This window comes from Meles meles, chromosome 2 (genome assembly GCF_922984935.1).
Source record: "Meles meles chromosome 2, mMelMel3.1 paternal haplotype, whole genome shotgun sequence".
In the NCBI taxonomy this organism is placed as follows: Eukaryota; Metazoa; Chordata; class Mammalia; order Carnivora; family Mustelidae; genus Meles; species Meles meles.
The window spans coordinates 140,016,168-140,040,472 of NC_060067.1; the positions used below are offsets into that span (position 1 = coordinate 140,016,168).

The 24,305-nt window shown below is 35.7% G+C and overlaps 1 protein-coding gene across 4 annotated transcripts in view; it reads right to left on the reverse strand.

Moving 5' to 3' along the window:
- Positions 1–7,330: 7,330 nt before the first annotated feature.
- DDX60 (DExD/H-box helicase 60) overlaps positions 7,331–24,305 on the reverse strand; it is a 122,729-nt gene continuing 105,754 nt past the window's right edge. For all 4 annotated transcript variants that reach the window (XM_045998166.1, XM_045998164.1, XM_045998163.1 and 1 more), the window contains 4 exons: positions 23,035–23,177; positions 19,340–19,491; positions 11,005–11,067; positions 7,331–7,995 (listed from right to left, as the gene is read on the reverse strand). In XM_045998166.1, coding sequence (XP_045854122.1) covers positions 7,896–7,995; positions 11,005–11,067; positions 19,340–19,491; positions 23,035–23,177 — 458 coding nt within the window. In that variant the 3' untranslated portion in view covers positions 7,331–7,895. The remainder of the gene's footprint in view (positions 7,996–11,004; positions 11,068–19,339; positions 19,492–23,034; positions 23,178–24,305) is intronic.

A 24,305-nucleotide genomic window follows, 5' to 3' on the forward strand; every position in this document is an offset into this window, starting at 1 on the left:
TTCACTTGTACATCTTCTTTGGAGAAGTGTCTGCAAATGGCTAACAGACACATAAAAAAATGTTCATCATCATTAGCTATCAGGGAAATTCCAGTCAAAACCACATTGAGATACTACCTTACACCAGTTAGAATGGCCAAAATTAACAAGACAAGAAACAACAAGTGTTGGAGAGGATGTGGAGAAAGGGGAACCCTCTTACACTGTTGGTGGAATGCAAGTTGGTGCAGCCACTTTGGAAAACAGTGTGGAGATTTCTCAAAAAATTAAAAATAGAGCTACCCTATGATCCTGCAATTGCACTACTGGGTATTTACCCCAAAGATACAGATGTAGTGGGAAAAAAAGGGCCATCTGTACCCCAATGTTCATAGCAGAAATGGCCACAATTGCCAAGCTGTAGAAAGAGCCAAGATGCCCTTCAATGGATGAATGGATAAAGAAGATATGGTACATATATACAATGGAGTATTATGCCTCCATCAGAAAGGATGAATACCCAACTTTTGTATCAACATGGAAGGGACTGGAGATTTTGCTGAGTGAAATAAGTCAAGCAGAGAAAGTCAATTATCATATGGTTTCACTTACTTGTGGAACATTAAGGAATAACATGGAGGACATTAGGAGAAGGAAAGGAAAAGTGAATTGGGGGAAATCAGAGGGGGAGATGAACCATGAGAGACTGTGGACTTGGAGAAACAAACTGAAGGTTTTAGAAGGGGGGTAATGGGTGAGGCTGGTGGTGGATACTAAGGAGGGCACATATTGTATGGAGCACTGGGTGTGGTGCATAAACAATGAATCTTGGAACACTGAAAAAATAAAATTAAATTAAAAAAATAAAATATTTATTTTCAAATCAAATATTTTGTCTGGGACACAAACCACTATTCTGCCCTATGTAGAACATTCAAGTTTAACTCAGCTCTTTATAGTCAGTTCTTTTTTCTTAAATGGTCCCTACACATATCCACTTTTTTTTTTTCCCCTCACCACTTCATCTATACACAAGGCATCAAACAGTCTACTACCTGTGGTCTATAATTTCCTTCTTACGGTCCAACCACCAGTAGCAGGCACAAGATGGTAGAGTGTGTTCCCACGGGTTTCATGAGAAGACCTAAAAAGGCAGACAGAGCTACCGTACTCCTCCAACTGCACCAATGGCAGCACCTTCAGCATTATCTAAGTCCCCTAACATTGTTTCATTTCCTTCAGATCTTGAGAAAAGAGGAAAGCATAATAGCCTATTACAGATTCTCAGCATTATATTCCACTTCTTCAGGCCACATCCTCTAGGAAAAATATATATAAAGAACACTAAAGGCAAAGGTTGAAAGGGTACATATACCTGCCTCACTTCCTCACTGCCCTGGCACAGCCCCAGCTACCAACTATTCCAAGAAATTAGCTCAACTCACATTTACATTCTCCTTCTCTTATTTGCTTCTTAAATTCTACAAAAATCAAAGCAATGAGAAAGGAAGTCATGGGATAATTAACTGGGGTCTTGAGACTCACTAAAAATTTTTATCACCTCAAAAGCCAGAATCAGTGTGGAGTAGAACCTAACATTTGATATATGCTCAAAACTGATCTGCTGAATGGAGTTTAATATCCAATGAAAGATAAAACCACACAGTGGAGAATATTTTTTCTGCAACAGTGCTATGTGGAGAGCTAGCACAATGAATCTCCCTCAATGTTTCTCTCTTTTTTTTAATTTAAATAAAGTTGACATAGAATATATTAGTTCCAGGTGTACAACAATAGTGATTTGAAATTCATATACATTTCAAAATGCTCACATGATTAAACCTTAGTTATCATTTGTCATCATACAAATACTGCAATATTTTAAGACTATTAACTATGTTCCTATGCTTTACTTTTCAATCCTGTGACTTACTTATTTTATAGCTGGAAATTTGTATCGCTTAATCCTCTTCTCCTATTTTACCCTTTCCCTTACCTCTTTCCTTTTGGCAACCATCAGAACTGAAGCCTCCAAATCCAGTGACCCTTTCTGGTGCCCTCTTTTTTCACAAATGGTCTGCATATTATCTTTCATGTGTTCTCTCTCTCTCTCTTTCTCTCTCTCTAAGTTTTATTTCTTTTAGAGTGAGCAGGGGAAAGGGCAGAGAGAGACAGAGAATCTCCAGAAGACTCCTTGCTGAGTGTGCGACCTGATGCAGGGCTCAATCCCAAGACCTGAGATCATCACCTGAGTCAAAATCAAGAGCAGGAGGCTAACTGACCAAGCCACTCAGGCTCCCCTCATATGCTCTTTTTAACTAGGTTTTTAGAATTTGCTTCACAGAAGCTTTAGATACTACCTCAGTGAAGAGTTTTGCTTGCTCATTCTACAGAAAAGATTTTGACTCTTGATATAACTTTGAATGTGTCTCATTACAGAGATTAGATTTTGAGTTAACTGGTAAAGATTCAGAGTTGAATATTGGAAGAGGTACTTTTATGTTTTCGCCATTCTAATAGATCCAAAAAGGAGAAAAAAAATCATCTGGTAGGGAAGCTGCACAGAGAAGATGATATTTGAGAAGATTTGTAAAGTATGGTTAAGACTTAGATAAAGAGGGAGAAATTCAGGGCCAAAGAATTGGTCTTAAAAAGAGACAATACAAATTATATTTGCATTACATTAAATGTAGTGATATATTATCTTATGTTACATGGTCATTAAAGATATAACATGTTGACAAAAAGTACACAATATAACTTGAAGGACAGGTTAATGCCAAATTAAAGAGGTCTTAAACAGCATTCCAAAGAGTCTGGATTTTACCTTTCATAAAGTCAACTTATGATTTTATGATTAAATGTCATGAGGTTTTGAACATAAGATATGCCTCTAAGACTCCAAATATTAAATATTCACTGATGACTATGGTATTCCTAACTTTTTTTTTTCCATTTTATTTATTTTTTCAGCGTAACAGTATTCATTCTTTTTGCACAACACCCAGTGCTCCATGCAAAACGTGCCCGGTATTCCTAACTTTTACCTTCAGCTTGAATTATCTCTCCTGAATCTCAGATCCCTATCAGAAAGGTTAATGAGGAAATTCAGTCTCAATATGCTCCAAATTAAATCATTATGTTTAGTTCCTAAAATGTTTGCCCTATATACCTGGCTTAGTTTAATGGCATCCTAATCCATTCTTTTTTTTTTTTATCATGTCTAGTTATCCAGCATATAGTACATCATTAGGTTTTGATGGAGTGTTCAAGGATTCATTAGTTGTTTATAACACCCAGTGCTCATCATATTGTGTGCCCTCCTTAATGCCTTCACCATTACCCCCTCCCCAACCCTCCCTTTTTGCAAGCTTTAGTTTGTTTCCCAGAGTCCAGAGTCTCTTTTGGTTTGTCTCCCTCTCTGATTTCTTCCCATTTGATTTTCCCTCCCTTCCCCTGTGGTCCTCCACGCCATTCTTTCATCCAAATGAGAAGGCTGAAGTCTTCCTGACTTTGAGAAATACTGAAGTCATCATCAGATATTGTCAATTGTATCTCCTAAATATCTTTCATATCCATCCCTTCTTCTATGCCTAGCATCACTGCCTTTGATAAGGTAAGGATCTTGTTTTATCACTTCTCACTTGACTATTTTAAAGGGATCCTAACTGGTCTATGTCTCCAGTATTACAGTTTATTTCAGCCACTACATAACTGCTAGAGTTTCATCCCAAAAGAGAAATCTGGACTTTTTACCCACTTGCTTTACTGCCTCCAATGTATCTCCACTAAGTGTTTAATAAAGTCTAACTTCCTATGTGATGTCTTCCTCAATAATTCCAAGTACCTATAACTGTGCTCACAAAAAGTATGGAATTATAGATATTTCTCTCCCAAAGATGCTTTAAGAATTAAATGATATATTACCTGTAAGACATTTAGCACAGTACCTAGAATATTGTCAGTTCTCAATAAAAATTGTTATTATCATTATTGTCAGCTGGGAGTATACTATGGCAGCTAAGAGAGTACCTTTTCAGGCCAGACTAGTTCAGTTCAAATTCCCCCAAAAGAAGTGAGCTTTACATTTAATAGCTGCATGATCTTGGACAAGTTATCTGATTACTCTGCATCTAAGTTCTGCATCTATCCAATGAAAATAACAATTAGATCTATCTCAAGGCTTATTTTAAGGATTAAAGGAAATAATTTCTGTAAATTACTTAGCACATACCAATGATAAAATTATGACTACGTTTTATTGCACCCTTCCTTTAATGTAAATATCCACTTACCTCAGTCTTCCTACTTGATCAGTGTCTCCTGCTGTGCATGACATAGAGTAAGCATGTACTGAATTCAAGTATGAATATATAAAAGAATATATAGGAAGGAAGAAAGAAAAGTTGTATTCAGGAAGCTCAACTGGGCAGTGATATATACGTTTGTTCATTAGACAAGAACTTGAAATATAAATTAATAAATGTATTATAATAATAATAGCATAGACCTGTGCAGACATGATAAATAGAAATATAAAATAAATTTGAGAGACCCTATGAAGGGTACATCAATAATGCATTAGTAATAATTGCATCAAGAGGTGGAAAATTCACTCACAGATAACAACTTTTTTATAACAAAGACATATAAAAGTTTTACAGAAAATAACATGCTTTCATTTCCTTCTATTATTATATCATACATGAATTATCTTGAAAACAGTGGGACAGGTTAGGCCTTTCAGTACTATGCTCTAGAAGCACTAGTGGCAGTTTACTTATAAAACTCCTATTTTCCAATGAAGGAAGAATTGTTACATAGTGCAGAGCCAATGTACCTTATGCACGCACACAGACATACACACATCATATACTCTCTCTCTCTTTCCTTGCAATGTACCAAGGAAATACTCCCACATATCTTCTTTTTTTCTTCAGCTTTATATTCTTTATTTTACTTCATAACAAACCCTAAAAGCAATGTGGCAATTTCTTTCATAGGAAAATATTGGAAGTTGTGGAGGCTAAGGAGAAAAGAAGCCAGCATTGATGACTATAGCAACTTGTGGTTCAGAGGCTATAGGGAAGACCATAAAAATCTGAAATATTTGTTATAGGAACCTAGCATTAAAAAAGTACTAACTAAATATACCATTTGTTAAACTGAGTTTTATTTTAGTTTAAGTGTTAACTAACCTCATATCCAACCAGCATAAAATCTGCTAAGGTCAGGGTACGATCATACACTCTTTCAGAGGGGACTAAATTTCTGTGTAGAATTGTGTCAACCAGCAAATCATTGCAATTAAAAGAGTCTGCCTTCTTTGGTTTCTAGGACATTGTTCAGCAGCAGTAGCTACACTAAAGGCTTGTTATCAAATCCAGGATCACAAGGATGTGTGGTACAAGCATTTTTGACCTATTTATTTAAAGTAGGAAGTTAGTTTTGGTTTCATATTGGCACATCCACATAATAAGAGCTAATTTGTCTTTATACTGATAAGATATCACTTCCCCTAATAAGTTCTGGAGCTAGTAAGGACTTTGACTCTCTGCAATATCATGAAGATGATAGAATGGGCCTTCATTCAAAGGAAGATATAAAACAGGATCAAAAGGGATATTGAGAAAAGCAAAAATTGGCTTTCAGAATATTCTCAGGCCATGGAAGGATTGCAAGCCTACCATAAGATTTCGTGAACCACACACAAATTACTGCTGAAATCATAACATTAAGTTATAAAGAGGTGAAGCTTCCCCTTGATCCAGTTATTGATTCACGTAAAAAATAGAGACTCAAACTTTTTCCAACATGTCCTTTCAATATCGTCCTTTCTTTCAATAAAAATCTAAGACAGAGCAATCCCATTCCTCCTAGGTCTTCCTTTTTGGAGCAAAAGTTACCTAGACACAATAACACAAAAACAATAGGAACCTTGAGACTTGAAAAACAACATGATAATGAGTTCTCTGAGTTTTCTGACTGTCTCTTGTATATCCAAAGCAGTATGAAGAGGGGGGGACTAATCACCACTACACTTTACCCTCTCCAGATGTCATTGGAGCCATCTAGCCATTCCCTGACCTAGCATCAGTGAGATTAAATAAGGCAGTGTGAGATGGAATTAATCAGAAACCTGCTCTTACTCCTCCCCTGGTGTGTGTGTATTGGGGTGGGAGGGTGCTGAACCTCTACCTTCAACCAATATTAGTAAGAAAGAATGAGTTGGAGAAAGAAAGCCAGACTAATCAATACTGTCCTACATATATTCCCTGTGACAGCTGAGCTTCCATCCTCACCCTAAAACAACAGAGCAGTGTGAATCAGCCCTGTTTCCCTCTTCCCTGGTGTCAGCAAGGGCCAAAGAGAAGCTCTATATATATCCCAGAAGAAACATAAATATTAATCGCAGCTTTACTTGTAACAGCCAAAAGTTAGAAACAATCCAATGTCCTTCACTGTTTTGAGTGGTTAAACAAACTGTGGTACAACCATACTGTGGAATATTATTCAGCAATAAAAAGGGACACATGTAACAACCTGGATTAATCTCGATGGAATTATGTTGAGTGAAAGGAAAAATCTCAGAAGGTTATGTACTATATAATTCCATTTATTTACATCTTGAAATGATAATGTTACAGAAATAGAGAACATCTAGAGGTTGGTGGAGGTTAAAGTTGGGGGCTGGGATATAAAAGGGTTTACTCTGAAAAAACTAGACTCCCCTAACATGGTACATGCAATAATGGGTCAGTTCCAGATAACAGAATATTCTTTTATCTCCAGACAAAATGAACCATGGGTGTTTTTCTAAGTCAATGTAATATTATGTATAAATGTCATACAAAAAATCACCTTCAGTAAGATACCTAGATAGAAGGAGAGAGATTTCTCTGAGGATAAAATGTTCTGCTCAATTTTAGGGTCTAAAATAGGTTCCAAAACTGTGATCTGAGGCTTAGACTAGGAAGGGAAAGCGATTAGACATAAACTATTTATTACATATAAAATGCATAAGTATGTGCAAATGGACAGAAAGATGTATAGACTTTACACAAAGAGACAAATGGAAAATTGTTTATACCCATTTATTTCTTTGTGTTTTTTAAATCATTTATATACAAGTAAAATCCAGCCAAATCGGGCGCCTGGGTGGCTCAGTGGGTTAAGCCGCTGCCTTCAGCTCAGGTCATGATCTCAGGGTCCTGGGATCGAGTCCCGCATCGGGCTCTCTGCTCAGCAGGGGGCCTGCTTCCCCCTCTCTCTCTCTGCCTGCCTCTCTGCCTACTTGTGATCTTTCTCTGTCAACTAAATAAATAAAATCTTTAAAAAAAAAAAAAAAATCCAGCCAAATCACCAGCTATATGTTACCTTAGAGCATCATAGGATTTATGCCAAAACTCTCATTTATATTTTTTTGAAAAGTAATTCAAGTTTACTAGAAGGTGTCATTTTTGAAAATCATTTATCAAAATCAGATAATCACATTTAAGTTAATAGAGAAAACATATTTCAACTTCAGGATATTGAGTATATTCACCCTTGATAGACTTACAAATTGTAACATCCAGGAGAAAAGTGCTGAGAATGTAATATTTGTTTAGGCTTCACAAAGTAAAATTGTTCTTTAATCACATAAAAAATCTTTGCATTTTTCTATCAGTCCACAAACCAGCTGAAACATAGGCATTATTCAATTATATACAGAAGCTAAGACTCCAAAGATATTAAAAAAACTTGTCCAAGGGTACTTCTGAGAGAACATGGCAGGTTTGATCACAATTCAGACTCCCAAGTTGTTTGCCCTTTCCACTTCATCATGTATATATTTCTGATTAGTATGCAGATCACAAAATATGACTTAAAAATGCCAGTGGCAATATTTTAAGTAGTCTGGATAGTCTTTATTTTTAAACTCCTTCAAGTTTTTCATAAAAGGTGTTACTCAATTGTTCAAATGCTAAGACCACGTTGTCATCTTCATTTTCACATAGTTCACGCAAGGAAACACTGTAAATGGAAATACACACATACACACAGAGAAAACACATACATTAGTGAGAGTCAGCATTACAAGAAGTACTTTCCCCCAGACAGGAAGAATTAAGTAAGTCCTACTAGATGATGAAATGTTAGCAAAATATGAAGAATAAAACAAAATAAAGATAACAAAACAATTCCCATGCAGCTCTTCTTCATGTCAGTTACCAAGAGAATTTTAAAGGCCGCCAAATTCCATGTAAACTTATCACTTCTCCCTTCAACAACAGCAAAACAAAATCGCTTCCTTCTTGCCACACATGTCTTTGGAGGCTATTTTGTGTTTTTTGTTTTGTTTGATTTTGTTTTTTTTGGCTTTCATGTCCAGTATATACTGAACTCCACAAGCAAGTACCTCTATGAAGAGCAAAATATTACTTCCTTTACCTAGATATGTGAGAAAATTTTTTAAAAACAGGGTGTAATAAACAGAATAGTGACCTTTATTTGTGTTCTAATCCTCAGAAATCTAGGACTATGTTAGATTACACAGCAAAGAGAATTAAGGTTGCAGATGGAATTCAAGTTGCTGATCAGGTGACTTCGTGATAGAAAAATTATTCTGTATTATCTGGGTGGGCCCAATATAGTCTGAAACAGTTTTGTGAGAGGGAGACAGGAGAGAGTTCATCTCAGAGTAATGCAATGTAAGACTTTCCCCATCATTGCTGGCCTTGAAGATACAAGGGGACCATAAGCAAAATAATGCCAGCAGCATCTAGAAGCTAGAAAAGACAATAAAACAGATTGTCCTCAAGTCCCCAGAAAGAAATGAGCTTTGCCAACATCTTGATTTTAATGCAGTTAGACTTGTTTGGGACACCAGGCTTCCAGAACTGTAAGATAATAAATTTGTGTTGGTTTAAACCACTAAGTTTGTGGTAATTTGTTACAGCAGCAACAAGAAATGTATAAGCAAGTGAAAAGAAAGAGAGGAAATCCAAGAATGAACAGTGCAGATGGGCTGATAAAAGTACTGACCACAATCAACATCTGACATTTTATCAGCCTTTTGTAATTCCTTATCTACCTTGGTTGCACTAGAGTTCCAGAATTTTTCCTAGTGTCTTCATTGACCTACCACAAAGAATGACCATATCTGTATCTATAACACTGAATATACTCCTAATCATAGACTTATAATTATAACACTGACCATTTCCTCTTGAATTATACCCCACAGATATTATGGGACATGTATAAATTCTAACTCATTATTTCTGATTCTTAGTCCTCTTCAAACTTCATCCTCACTTCTATATTTCTTAGGTATCCTTAAATAAGATAGAAACTTATTATCATCACCAACCACATGAACTTTATTGAAACTTTCTCTGAATTCTATCCCATAAGTATTTCTCTAACCACTCCTTTACATCATTACTTCTCTTTCCTTAATTCAGACTCAAACTCACTCTCACTTGCATGGCTCTTATAGTCTTTGAGTCTCTGTCACATATATAAACATATATAAACCTTATACATCTCTGTCACATATATAAACCACAGATCCATATCATACCCATACCTATACACTGTCTACACATTATTCATAATATTAAGCCCACTCCATAATATGAGACTTAAGACCCTTTCCAATACATATCCTAATTGCCTTTAAAGCTGCTTTAAGCAACTCAGTATCTTCCCCGTCCCTATCACATCTCCCATATTCCCCATGCCACTAGAGTGAGATTGAAGCCTATCCCTGACATATCAGACCCTTTTTCATTTCTGTACTTTGAAAACACTATTTCCTCTGCCCTATCCCTTAAGATCCTTTAAGACTTAGTGAAAAAATTACTTCATTTGAAAATCCTTCTCTGAATCCAAGGTTGCCTCATTATCTGTCATCCTAGCACTTACTGCCTTTTTAGTAGCTACAAGTCAGTTTCCTCACACTACAATGTAAGATTACATTTAAAGCAGGAAAAGATTTACTGATTCTCTATATATCAAATACTTAGAAGTATGTCTCAAACCAATAATATTCAATACTTTTCAGATGAATAAATGATATTTTTAGGATGAGATTTTGAGATGGTTCCAAAGTCTCAGGGGTTTCCTGGGATACTCTTGTATAACCATGAACCACTCAAGAAATACACTGTCTGGATATACTCAAGAAAATATCTAGAGCAGTTTCCTCTGTTCTAGCATCCCCAAAGTTTCATTCTTTGTATAAAACATCCAAACAGGTCTAATTAACCTCAAATCAAAAAATTAAAAACCAGTGACCCAATTAGCAAGAAATTCATGAAGAGATTCATGGCAAATTGCATGTATATGTATATGTGAAGATATATAATTTTTTAAAGTACGTGATATAAAAGGGAAAACCCATAAAATATTGAAGTGTATACAAACAGGAGGCTTTAAGAAGATGTTTATTTAACCAGGCAACACTAGATGGGCCTAAGGGTGGACCTTGTAATAAACCCTTAGGATGGGTATATCCATAGAAAGTTTAGAGTTGTTTGAATCTCCACTGTACTCTGCTAAAGATGGAAACAGGAAGTCAACATGAGAGACCAGAGTCAGATAAAGCCTAGAAAAAAACACTATATAAAATAAAGCAAGAAAGTCCAGATTATGTAAATTGATATAAACCAGGGACTCCATGGAGCTCTAAGGGATCTTTTGAAGTATCATGTATCTGACAAACATTGGTTGTGAAAACTGAGAATACTAGGATCTAGGAATTCTTGAGGCTTTTGAATATTGTCTTGTTGTTATGCAGTGCTTGAGGCTGAGGCTCTGGTATGAATAAAACCTTATGTCAAATGGGCTTTGGAATTAATTCTATTATAGAACCAATGCAACAGGGTGTTGAAAAGAAGCTCTGTAAAGTGTTTGGGGAGTTGAAATGTGTGACACCTAAGAAGCTCAAGGGCATTTTTAAGTATAAGGTCAACATTTTTCAAATTACCATTAAATTTTTGGAAAATTTGAAATCAATATTTAAAATACATAACATACCTGATAGATTTAATGGTGAGTGCAAAATCTTTCAACAACTGATAAGCAGCTCCTTCATTTATCCTAAACAAAATATGATTTTGAAATGTAATAGTAGAAAAACATTAAAGAATTTATGTCATACTGAAATCCTGGATTTGTCAATAATAAATTATTTTTGTCTGTCATGACATATTTACTAGAAACTTTTTGCCACACATCCTAGATGATGATTCAATCAACAGGAATTATGATTCTGAATTCAAAAAATTCATAAGTATTAAAACCACACATAATCAATGCACATAGAAGACTGACCATCTCAGAACAAATCCAAAATAGGAAAGTTAAGCTCATGACAATGAATGGGAGCTGGAGAATCAAAATGGAAGAATCAAATGAATTATTTACTAATGTCACAACTTAATTCACAATAATGAGTTATATTTTTAAAATTGATCAGAAATACCTAGGAAGACCCTAGGCTTGCTTCATCCCATGAACACAACTATATAACTATCAAAATATCCTAAATACCCCAGAAATCAACCTGAAGACTGACAGAACAAAGTCCACAACTGAAGGTAGATAAAAAACTACATTGAAGAAAGTAGGCAGTACAGAGATGTGGTTTGGGAAAGAACTGCCCATTGCAGTGGGATGGGAGCCATAGAGGTGGAGCAGGGTAAAGACAGACTAGCACACAGTGGAACATAAAGGGAAGATGATTCACCATAGCAACTGGCTTGGAAAATGAGAGGGGCTGAATATCATGAGTTCTTGCAACCAAGAGGCTTAAAGGCTAGAATTTTAAAGGTCAGTGGGCTTGGCTTGGATATAGCCCAGGGGTATCGGCACTGCTTTTGGAGAAAAGGCAGGGCAAACAACCCATAGATGTATAGTGTGGAAACAGCAATTGAAGGGGGCCTGTGGCATACAGTGCTCCAGGAGGTTATTTGTTCTTCTCAGAAAATGTCCCAGAGAGGTAGTGTTCACAAAAGACCTCTCTGTGAACAAAGAAACTGACCAGCACCACTTCCCTCCCCCACCACAACTAGCACAGGGCTAGTTGTAGGAACCAGTACCATGCCAACTGTCACTATCTAACTTGTTTATGCCAAGCTTGGTACCTGCCATGTTCTGGTGTATCCACCCTTCCAAGTTATGCTTGCCTCAGTCCCAGCACTGTGGAAACTCCCCCCTGAGGAGAGACCAGCTCAAACCCCTGCCTACACTGCAACTCCCAACAAGGAGTTCTATATAAGACCATTACCCTCAAAAACAGCAGAGGGACCTGACTTTCCTAACACACAGTAGCTGACACAGAGACAGACAGAATGAGAAGACAGAGGAAATTGTCCCAAATGAAAGAACAGGATAAGGTCATGGCCAGGGATCTCAGTGAAACAGAATTTAAATTATGATTATAAAGATACTCACTGGACTTAAGAATGGAAGACATGAGTGAGAACCTTAATACAGAAATAAGGAATAACATACCAGGAATAAAGGGCTCAGTAAATGAAATGACAAACACACTTGATAGAATGAACAGCAGGATGGAAAATCAGTGGAACAAATTAATGACCTAGAACTCATGGTAATAGAAAGTAACCAAGATGAACAAAAGAATAAAAAGGAATTATGCAAAATAAGAAAAGAATAGGGAACTCAGCAACTCTATCAAATGTAATAACATTTACATTATAGGGGCACCTGGGTGGGTCAGTCAGTTAAGTGTCTGTCTTCAGTTCAGATCACAATCTCAAGGTCCTGGGATTAAGCCCCACATCAGGCTCCCTGATCAGTGGGGAGTCTGCTTCCTCCTCTCCCCATCCCCTCCACTTGTGCACATTCTCTCTCTCACTGTCTCAAATAAGTAAATAAAATCTTTATTAAAAAATTCACATTATAAAATTCCTAGAGGAAGAAGAGTAAGAAAAGGGGACAGAAAATTTATTTGAAGAATAATAGATGAAAACTTTCCTAACAGGGGAAGGAAAAAGATATCCATATCCAGGGGGCACAGAAAACTCCCAACAAAATCAACAAAAGCAGATCCACACCAATACATAATTAAAATGGCAAAATATAGTGATAAAGAAAAAAAATTAAGAGCAGCAAGACAAAATAAGGCAGTTACCTACAAGGGAAACTCCATAAGGCTATCAGGGGCTTTTTCAGCAGAAACTCTCCAATAAAAGAAAAAGGCATGACATATTTAAAGTGTTGAATGGGAAAATTATACAGCCAAGAATACTCTATCCAGAAATTCTATCATTTAGAATAGAAGAAGAGATAAAGAGTTTCCAAGGCAAAAAAAAAAAAAAAAAAAAAAAAAAAAAAATTAAAACAGTTCATGACCAACACACTAGCCCTCCAAGAAATATTAAAAGGGACTCTGAGTGGAAATGAAAGACCAAAAGTGACACTATGAAGGTAGGAAACACAAAAACAGTAAAAATGAATTCTTTTTGTAAAAGACCACCCAAGGAACTCACAAAATAGAAGTATGTAAAAGAAGGTATCTTATATCCAAAACATGGGAGGAGAGGAGTAAAGAATGGTTCAAACCTAGATGACCACCAGCTTAATACAGACCAAAAGCTAAATATGCAGAGGATGTAACCTAATGGTAACCAAAAATAAAAAACAACAAATAAACATGCAAAAATAAAGAAAAGAAATCCAAATATATCACTAAAGAAAACCAGCAAACCATGAAAGAGAGAAAGACAAGAAAGGATCAGAGAAAATCTTTAGGAACAACCACAAAACAAGTAATGAAACAGCAATAAATGTATATATCCACCAATAATTACATTGTATGAAAATGGATGAAACACTTGAATCAAAAGATACAGGGTGACAGAACGGACTAAAAGAAAAAAAAAAAAAAGACTCATCTATATGCTGCCTATAAGAACACGGTAGCCCTGAAGACACCTACAGATTGAAAGTGAGGGGATGAAGAAACATTTATCATGCAAATGGTTGTCAAAAGAAAGCCAGACTAGCAATAATTATATTGGACAAATGACAGATGCTGGAGAGGATGTGGAGAAAGGGGAACCCTCCTCCACTGTTGGTGGGAATGCAAGCTGGTGCAACCACTCTGGAAAACAGCATGGAGGTTCCTCAAAATGTTGAAAATAGAACTACCCTATGACCCAGCAATTGCACTACTGGGTATTTACCCTAAAGATACAAACATAGTGATCCGAAGGGGCACGTGTACCCAAATGTTTATAGCAGCAATGTCTACAATAGCCAAACTATGGAAAGAACCTAGATGTCCATCAACAGATGAATGGATAAAGAAGAGGTGGTATATATACACAATGGAATACTATGCAGCCATCAAAAGAAATGAAATCATGCCATTAGCGTGGACAAATTAGATTTTAAAGCAGACGGTAACAAAAGACAAAGAAGGTACTATATAATCATAAAGGGGAGAATCCAACAAGAAGCTATGACAATTGTAAATATTTATGCACCCAACATGGGAGCACCTAAATATGTAAAACAGTTAATAACAAGCATAAAGGAACTAACTGATAATAACACAGTGATAGTGGGGGACTTTAACATCACACTTATATCAATGGCCAGATCATCTAAACAGAAAATCAACAAGGAAACAGTGACTGTGAATGACACACTGGACCAGACGAATTTAACCGATATATTCAGAATATTCAACCTTAAAACAGTAGAATACACATTATTTTCAAGTACGCATGGAACATTCTCTCCAGAATAGATGACATATTAGGCCACGAAACAAGCCTCAAGAATTCAAAAAGATCAAAACCACACCATACATCCTTTCTGACCACAACCGCAAGAAACTAGAAGTCAGGGGCACCTGGGTGAGTCAGTGGGTTAAGCCTCTGCCTTCAGCTCAGGTCGTGATCTCAGCATCCTGGGATTGAGCCCCATGTCGGACTCTCTGTTCAGCAGAGACCCTGCTTCCCCCTCTCTCTCTGCCTGCCTCTCTGCCTACTTGTGCTATCTCTCTCTCTGTCAGATAAATAAATAAATAATCTTAAAAAAAAAAAGAAAGAAACTAGAAGTCAATCACAAGAAAAAATCTGGAAGAACCACAAATACATGAAGGTTAAATAACATGCTACAACACAATGAATGGGAAACGAGGAACTCAACGAATAAATTAAAAAGATATATGGGGGCGCCTGGGTGGCTCAGTGGGTTAAGCCTCTGCCTTCAGCTCAGGTCAATATCTCAGGGTCCTGGGATCTAGTCCTGCATCAGGCACTCTGCTCAGCCTACTTGTGATCTCTCTCTCTCTCTGCCAAATAAATAAATAAATAAAATCTTTAAAAATATATATATATACATAGAAACAAATGAAAATGAAAACACAATGGTCCAAAATCTTTGGACTGTAGTAAAAGTGGTTTTAAGAGGAATATTTATAGCAATACAGTCTCACCTCAATAAGTAAGAAGACTCTCAAATAAAAAAACCTAACCTTACACCCAAAAGAGTTAAAAATAACAAACAAAACCTAAAACCAGCAGAAGGAAAGAAATAAATGAAGATTAGAGCAGAAATAAATGATATAAGAACTAAACAAACAAATAGAACAGATCAATGTAACCAGAAGGTGGCTTTTTGAAAAAAAATCAATAAAACTGATAAATCTCTAATCATAAATTAGAGGGGAGGAATAACTACCAACACCAACAGAAATACAAACAATTATAAGAGAATATTATGAAAAACTATATGTCAACAAATTAGACAACCTGGAAGAAATAACTAAATTCCTAGAAACATAAAACCTGCGAAACTGAAACAGGAAGAAATAGAAAATTTGAACAGACTGAATACCGGTAAAGAAATTAAATTAGTAATCAAAAAACTCTCCAAAAACAAAAGTCTAAGACCAGATGGCTTCACAGGCAAATTGTCCTAAACACTTACCAAAGAGTTAATTACTATTCTTCTCAAACTATTCCAAAACATAGAAGAGGAGGGAAAACTTCTAAATTCATTCTGTGACACCAGCATTACCCTGATACCAAACCAGATAAAGACACTACAAAAAAGAGACCTACAGGCCAATATCTCTGATGAATGTAGATGCAAATATCTTCAACAAAATACTGGCAAACTAAATCCATTTAAAAACTCATTTATCTTGATCAACTAGGATTTATTCCTGAGTTGCATGGTTGTTCAATATTCACAAAGTAACCAATGTGATATATCACATAAATACAAGAAAGGCTAAGAACCATATGATCATTTCAATAGATGCAGAAAAAAGCATTTGATAAAGTACAACATGCATTCATGATAAAAAACCCTCAACAAAACAGGCTTAGGCAAAAAAACAAAACATACCTCAATATAATAAAGGCCATACATGAAAAACCCACAACTAATATCATCCTCATTAGGGACAAACTGAGAGTTTTCCCCTAAGGTCATAGCCACAGTAATCAGACAACAAAAACAAATAAAAGGCATCTAACTGTGTAAAGAAGAAGTAAATTTCACTATTTGCAGATGACATGATGCTATATATAGAAAACCAGAAAGACCACTAAAAATCTGCTAGAACTGAAATATGAATTCAGTACAGTCACAGGATACAACATCATTGTACAGAAATCTGTTGCATTTCTATAAATCAATAATGAAGCAGCAGAAAAAGAAATTAAGGAATCAATCCTTAAGATTGATATTAAGATATCTAGGAATAAACCTAACCAAAACGTGAAAGATCTGTACCCTGAAAACTATAAAATGCTGATGAAAGACGACACCAAGAAATGGAAAGACATTCCATACATGGTAGAATGGAATGTATGGAATGGTAGAACAAATATTGTTAAAATGTTTATACTACAGAGAGCAATCTACAGATTCAATGAAATCCCTATCAAAATACAACCAGCATTTTTCACAGAGCTATAACAATCCTAAAATTTGTATGAACCACAAGAGACCCTGAATAGCCAAAACAAATAGAAGAAAAAAAAAAAAGCTGGAGGCATCACAATTCCAAATTTCAGGTTATATTACAAAGCTGTAATGATCAAGATGGTATGGTACTGGCAGAAAAGAGACCCATAGATCAATAGAACAGAAAACCCAGCAAAGGACCCACGATTATATGACCAATTAAACTTTGACAAAAATAGGAAGAATATCCAATAGAAAAAAGACCCATCACTTCAACAAATAATGTTGGGAAAACTGGACAGCAACATGCAAAAAGAATGAAACTGGAAGTGGTGCCTGGGAGGCTCCTTCAGATAAGCCGCTGCCTTGGGCTCAGGTCATGATCCCAGAGTCCTGGAATATAGCCCCATGTCAGGCTTCCTGCTCAGTGGAGAGTCTGCTTCTCCCTCTTCCTCTGCCCCTCTCCCTCCTCCTCTCTCTCTCACACACACACACACTCTCTCTCTAAATGAATAAATCAAATCTTTAAAAAAAAGAAAAGAATGAAACTGGACAACTTTCTTATAGCATATATAAAAAGAAATTTAAAATGGATTAAAGACCTAAATGTGAGGCCTGAAACCATAAAAATGCTAGAAGAGAACACAAGCAATAACTTCTTTGACAAAGAATATCTTCTTTCTATATAGATCCCCTGAGGCAAGGAAAACAAAAGCAAACAAACTATTTGGACTATGAAATAAGTAGCTTCAGGGGCACCTGGCTGGCTCAGTTGGTAGAATGCGGGACTCTTAATCTCAGGGTTGTGAGTTCAAGCCTCATATTGGGTGTGGAGCCTACTTAAAAAAAAAAAAGTAAAACTTCTGCAGTGAAGGAAACAATCAACAAAACTAAAAGACAACCTAGGGAACAGAAGAAGATATTTCCAAATGACATATCTGATAAAGGACTCTATGCACAATATATAAAGAATTTATAAAACTCAACACCTAAAAAGCAGATAGTCCAATTAAAAAATGGCAGAAAACCTGAATGGACATTTCTCCAAGAAGGACATACAGATGGCCCACAGACACATGAGGAGATGATTATCATTACTTTCCATCAGGGAAATGCAAATCAAAACTACAAAGAGTTATCACCTCATCCCTATCAGAATGACTAAAACAAGAAAAACACAAGAACACCAGTAGGTGTTCATGAGGAAATGGATTAAGGGTAACCTTCCTGCACTATTAGTAGAGTGCAGACTGGTTCAGCCACTATGAAAAACTGTTTGGAGTTTCCTCAAAAAGTTACAATTAGAAATACCCTACTATCTAGCAATCACACTACTGGGTATTTATCCAAAGAATACAATTACATTAATTCAAAGGGCTATAAGCACCCTTAGGTTATAGAAGGATTATTTACAATAATTTACAAATTACAATAGCCAAGATATGGAAGCAGCTCATTATCAAGTGTCCATCAACTGACAAATGGATATATATATATATATATATATATATATATGAAATCTTGCTATTTCCAATAACAAGGATGGAGCAGGAGAGTGTAATGCTAAGTGAAATAAGTCAGCCAAAGAAAGATAAATACTGAAGGATTTCACTCACCTGTGTAATTTAAGAATAAAACAAACAAGCAAGAGAAAGAGAGGGAGGCAAACCAAGAAATGGACTCTTAACTATAGAGAACAAGCAGATGTTTACCAGAGGGGATGGGGGAGGGGGATGGGTGAAATATATGATGGGGATTAAGGAGTGCACTTGTCATAATGAACACAAGGTGATTAAAATAAAAAACTTTAAAAAGGAATAAAATACATTTGCATCAGTGAGCTATGAAATTTTTAAAAAATCAGTATTTGTCTAGTGTCCCAAGTTTTAAATCCTTTAATTCAATAAAAACTGCTCAAAATTTTATGCAAATTTTCTACTGAATTACTTATTAGTGTGACAGAATGCCCCTATCACATCTATGTGCTCAGTGCCTGGACCAATTTCTCTACTTTCAGGTAAATCCAAGAGGGTTTACCCTTCCTTACTGTTTTTGAAAATTATTTCCTTGCCAAAGAGCTAAAACAATAGTCCTATGCTCAGTCTTCAGAAGTGTGAGTTATATACCTTTTTATATACTTCTCGCAGATAATGGTAAGTTTTTAAAGTATCTTATAATCAATAAATAGGATAGTAATAAATAAAAACACATCTGTGAGAGTAAGCAAATATATCTGCAGGGTACATCTTTAGGTCAAGTGAGTCACCCTAAGTTCCAAGATTTGCTGGTAAACCACAGGTAGAGGAAGAAATGAAAGAAAAAGATGGAGACACAGATATGAATGCAGACGTGGACACAGAAAGGTAGAAGTTGAAAGATTAGGGGAGGTGGATAGGTGAAGGTAGATAAAACATACCCGTTGTCCTGGACTAGTCCTGTCAAGGAACCATGTTTATAGAAATCAAGTGCATAAGCATTAAGTGGCATTCTTCTTCCTTTGTTATCAAATATCTGTGACCACAACACAGGAGCCTGATTGTGATTGATACCAATTGTGCGTAGAATGTCCTAAAGAAACACAAATCTTTTTGTTATTTTTGTGTAAAGAAAGTTTATGATTTCTTACATTGTGCTTTATAGTTCCTTTCTTTATTCAACTTTTTTGAAGCACACTGTTCATGATGAAGTAAGAGGGTCTCTTTCATACACACTGGGTTGGTGTTATCCTAAGCAAGTCTAGAAAATGACGTGGTACCACCTACGAACATTATTGCCTCACAGCGTACTCAGCAATTTCAACTGTCCAGCCATGAAAATAATAACAAGAGTCACTAGGAAAGAAAAGCTAATTTTAATTTTTTTTCATTATCCTAATTGGTATAAGAGATATCTTGTAAACAGAGTATCAGAGATCTGGTACCTTCTGTGTCTCAAGAGAAGAATTCAACTCTAACAACTGCAAGAACCCAATCACCAGAATAAAAAGGAAGGGGAGAGAGATATACAAGGAAAGAGAAGAAAAGTAAAAATAGCAAGTTAACAAGTCAATAGACTTTCATGTCTTGTCATTTTATAAAAACTATACAGGGTCAATAGGAACTACTCTAATACACTAATTGGTACAACTACTTTCTCAAATGATTTGGTGGTAGCGTGGAAAGTTCTTTTATCACTATAAGTTCTTGGAATATTCTTATTCCATTATGATCCCGAAACCTGTTTGACCTCAAAAATCCAGAATATTTACATTCCAGGGAAACTATTGCACATGGGCACTAGATATTTGTAGCAGCCCTTTTTGTAACAGTAAAGAATAAAAACAAACACAAACAGTTTTTAAGAGGAAACTAGATCAATGGCTTGTTTTATATTCACACTCTGAAATATTATGAAGCAGTGGAAATAAAATAGAGCTTCATCTGACAACATGAATGAATCTTGGAAGCAGACTGCTGAGTGCAAAGAGCAAAACAAAACAAAAGCAAAAAACAACATCGAGGAGACTAAAGTAAGTATTCTTTTTCTTTCTATAAACATCAAAAGCAGCAAATATAAAAAGGAACTTTGGAATATGATGTTTTTTAAAGGAGAATTAAAAACACAAAGTTCAGGATAATTTACATCCTAGGGAAAGAGGATAGACAAGGGAATAAAATAGAGGAGTACATGGGTCCTGACTCCATGGGTTTTCATTTTAGTTTAATGCTTTCCAGCTTATCTATATGTTAGTTAAAGATTATATGAATATGTATGTAGCATTACATTAAAATGTAACAAACAATAAAAGCAAAATAAGATTTGAGAGGTTATAACTTACATTAGTAAAGTAAAATTACATAAAGTGAGTTGGGTAAGGCAAAGGACATGTTGCCATCAAGGTGTACTCTAGAAATACTCATCAGGGCAGGCTGCTTCAAAATGATATAGAACCAGCTTCTTCTAACACACCAGCAGGAGCAATGAAAAGTCTATATTAGTTCCTGCTTTGTACCTTAAAGATCTCTTCTAATTGATGGTGACTATGTGGCAATAAGACACAGACACATATCATATTATAACTGCATTAGTGTCCCTCAAAAACCCCATGGAAAAATTTGCACATGGAAGGGAAACAAAAGTTAATGGTAACTATTAACCATAAGTTGAATTAATTGCAAAATAGAAAAGAAAAAGGAAATTATAATACATAATAATTAATGTCTTGTTTTCAATGTGATTAGCTACAAACTTCTTACATAAGTAATTAACTATAATTATAGAAATAAAATACAGGAAAAAAGCTTCATAAAATTATTGATCTTATAAGCTAATTTCAGTCCTCTATTATTTCTATGCCAGAATTCCACATTCTCCCACATTCTGTTAACATACAACTCACATGAGGGTAAAGACCTGGAGCAGTGGTCTCTAAGTCATTTTTAAACCATGTACATCATCAATTTTTTAAAAAAAGTCCTTTCTCATCTCTTTTTTCATGAATGCTTTTTTCTCATCTTATAAAACAAATAGCTTCCTCAAACTTACTTGGGGTTTAAAATGTACAGAGTAGCAACAAAGAGCCATATTGCTTTCCTATTAAGAAAATGGGTGACTTAAAGACTAAGCAAAAAATAATTTTCTTTTAAATTAGGTTGTTTCCGGGACGCCTCGGTGGCTCAGTGGTTTAAGCCGCTGCCTTCAGCTCAGGTCATGATCTCAGGGTCCTGGGATCGAGTCCCGCATCGGGCTCTCTGCTAGGCAGGGAGCCTGCTTCCCTCTCACTCTCTCTGCCTGCCTCTCTGCCTACTTATGATCTCTCTGTCAAATAAATAAATAAAATCTTTAAAAAAAAAAAAAAGACCTATAAATTAGGTTGTTTCCAATTACTTGAATTCAACAAAATTACAGTGGATCTAATTAAATTGTTAATTAGGAGATCATTAAAAATATGTTTGTGATAATAGACTTGTAGGTGATTTGGGGAAAACAGCTCAGAAAGAATTAGAAGAATTGTGTATCACTGTTATAAAAGTTGTTCCATTCTGAGCTACTTCTCTGTTTGAATAAGGCTTCTCAACATTCAAATTAAAATTTCAAGCTGGAACTGTGTCATTCTAAAAATAAATAAATACTCATTCTTAGTTATTATACTAATTTAAAAAGAAATCGTTTCATCCATCCCATTAATACATTCCTAATATAATATTAATTTTATTTTTGATAATTACTTCTCAAAATTTGTATTATATTTAAGTTTCTGTAATTAACAGGAAATAACCTGTTGTATACAGGTAAACACAAGAGAAAAAAACTGTAGCAAATTTTAAATCATTAGAAACTTTATTCTGACTGCTTTTAACTTCATAATTATGAGTATTCAAATGCCTCAGTATTCAGATTCCATTTTATACATTAAAAATGATATGATGGCTTTATTTTAACATATCAAAGTTTATCTGAAACTGGAAATTATATCATCAGATATTATTAGAATTTGTGATAAAAATGGATGTGACCATTTAAAATGCATAAGGGTCTATTTAGTTTTTCAAAATTCTTTTAAGTGATACTGGACTATTTTACATAATAGAGGACTGTCTGATTTGGGGCTAGAATAGAGTTGAAACCCTAGTGTCAAACCATAACATCAAAAAAAAAACAAAACTTATTTTCTTTCTCAAACTTTGTGTTAAAATATAAATTAAATTTCTGTAAGTTTATTCTAACATTCAGTGAATTATCCAACATATTCCCAATGTGTCTAGTTCTTTGTACACAATTTTGGACAGTGATCCAGAATATATATGGGATTTACAACACCTATAGCAATACCAGGAAGGCCTCAAAATAGTTTTATGTGCTCTTTTCACAGCAAACCTGCATCAACCTACAAAGACAGAAGAAAAGTGGTGATACTTGGGAATTCTGTATAATGGAGCAGGATCCCTCATGTCAACACAGAAAAACTGAAATCATATTGGCCTCAAGAGTACCATTTCCTGGATATTTCTGTTGATACACCTGGATATTTTTTTTCAATTTGGTAAATTTGAACTCTTTCTAAACAGCCTAGAAGTATGCATTCAATTATTTCTTAAAGATCTTTTATATATAAATCCCATTTCCACTTACATGGTTTGGAGTATTTGGTTGAAGCAAATCACCATCAGAGTTTCCAGAGAGACAAACAAATGGAGAAATAGCTACTCTTCCTTCTTTGTAGTCCATCAAGTGAGACACAAGTTCAGAGTCCTCACATTCTTTTCCTGTGAAATCTGGCCCCAATAAGTTGGGATAGATTAGCTTTTAAAAAATCAGCCAAATTGTTACGCTTTCTACACATTTTCTAGATCATGCTACAATGGAGTCATTCAACTTTCCAGGACCTATATCAGACTGGATGAGTATATCACATAGCATGAACAGCATGGGGCACCTGGGTGGCTCAGTCAGTTAAGCCTCTGCCCTTTGGCTCAGGTCATGATCCCGGGGACTGGGATCAAGTCCCACATTGGACTCCTGGTCTAGTAGGGAGCCTGCTTTTCCCTCTGCCTCCAGCTCCCCCTGCTTGTGTGCGCTCGCTCTCGCTCTCTCTCTGAAAAATAAAGTATTTTTTTTTCTAAAGTGAGTTGCACATGTTGGCACAGCATACATTCAATAAATGTTAGCTGTTAATGTTATCAATATTACGAAATTTGGTATTATGTTTTAGTTCCTTGATCAACAGGTAATAAAAGACTACCTTTAAATTGCATGCTCTTTTAACACAGAATTATTGTTATTACCTTGATGCTTTTCCCACCAAACTTAGATCTGGCCTCACAATCATTCCAGAGAGGGTATCCAAAGAGGCTACTGTCAATGGGTTTGGAAATGGCATATGAGAAGAAATATTTTTTCCATTTCTATTCTTTTTTTTTAAAGATTTTATTTATGTATTTGAGAGAGAGAGACTGCACACAAGCAGGAGGAGGGGCAGAGGGAGAAGCAGGCTCCACACTAAGCAGGGAGCCCAACATGGGACTCCATCCCTGAATTCCTGGGATTATGACCTGAGTGAAGGGCAGATCCTTAACCAACTGAGCCACCTAGGCATCCCCTCTATTCCTGCTCTCAAAAAGCACCAGATTGTCCATTCAAAGGTGACTCTAATTTGTAATGAAGGCACTCCTATTTTGCCTCCTTTGGGATGCTCACAGTGATCCACTGTTACTGTTTGCTTTTGTTCATGCTGCTTCCCACTTTAATAGGCCCAGGAAGTAATAGGCTCTGCTTCCTTTTTCCAATTGAAAATGTTAGGGTATAATAAAATTAGGAAATTGCTACCCATTACTCAACCCTTTCCTTTTATCCCAGTCAGTTTTTCCTGTTTATTTTCCCCTCAATTTCTATCCAATGGCTTA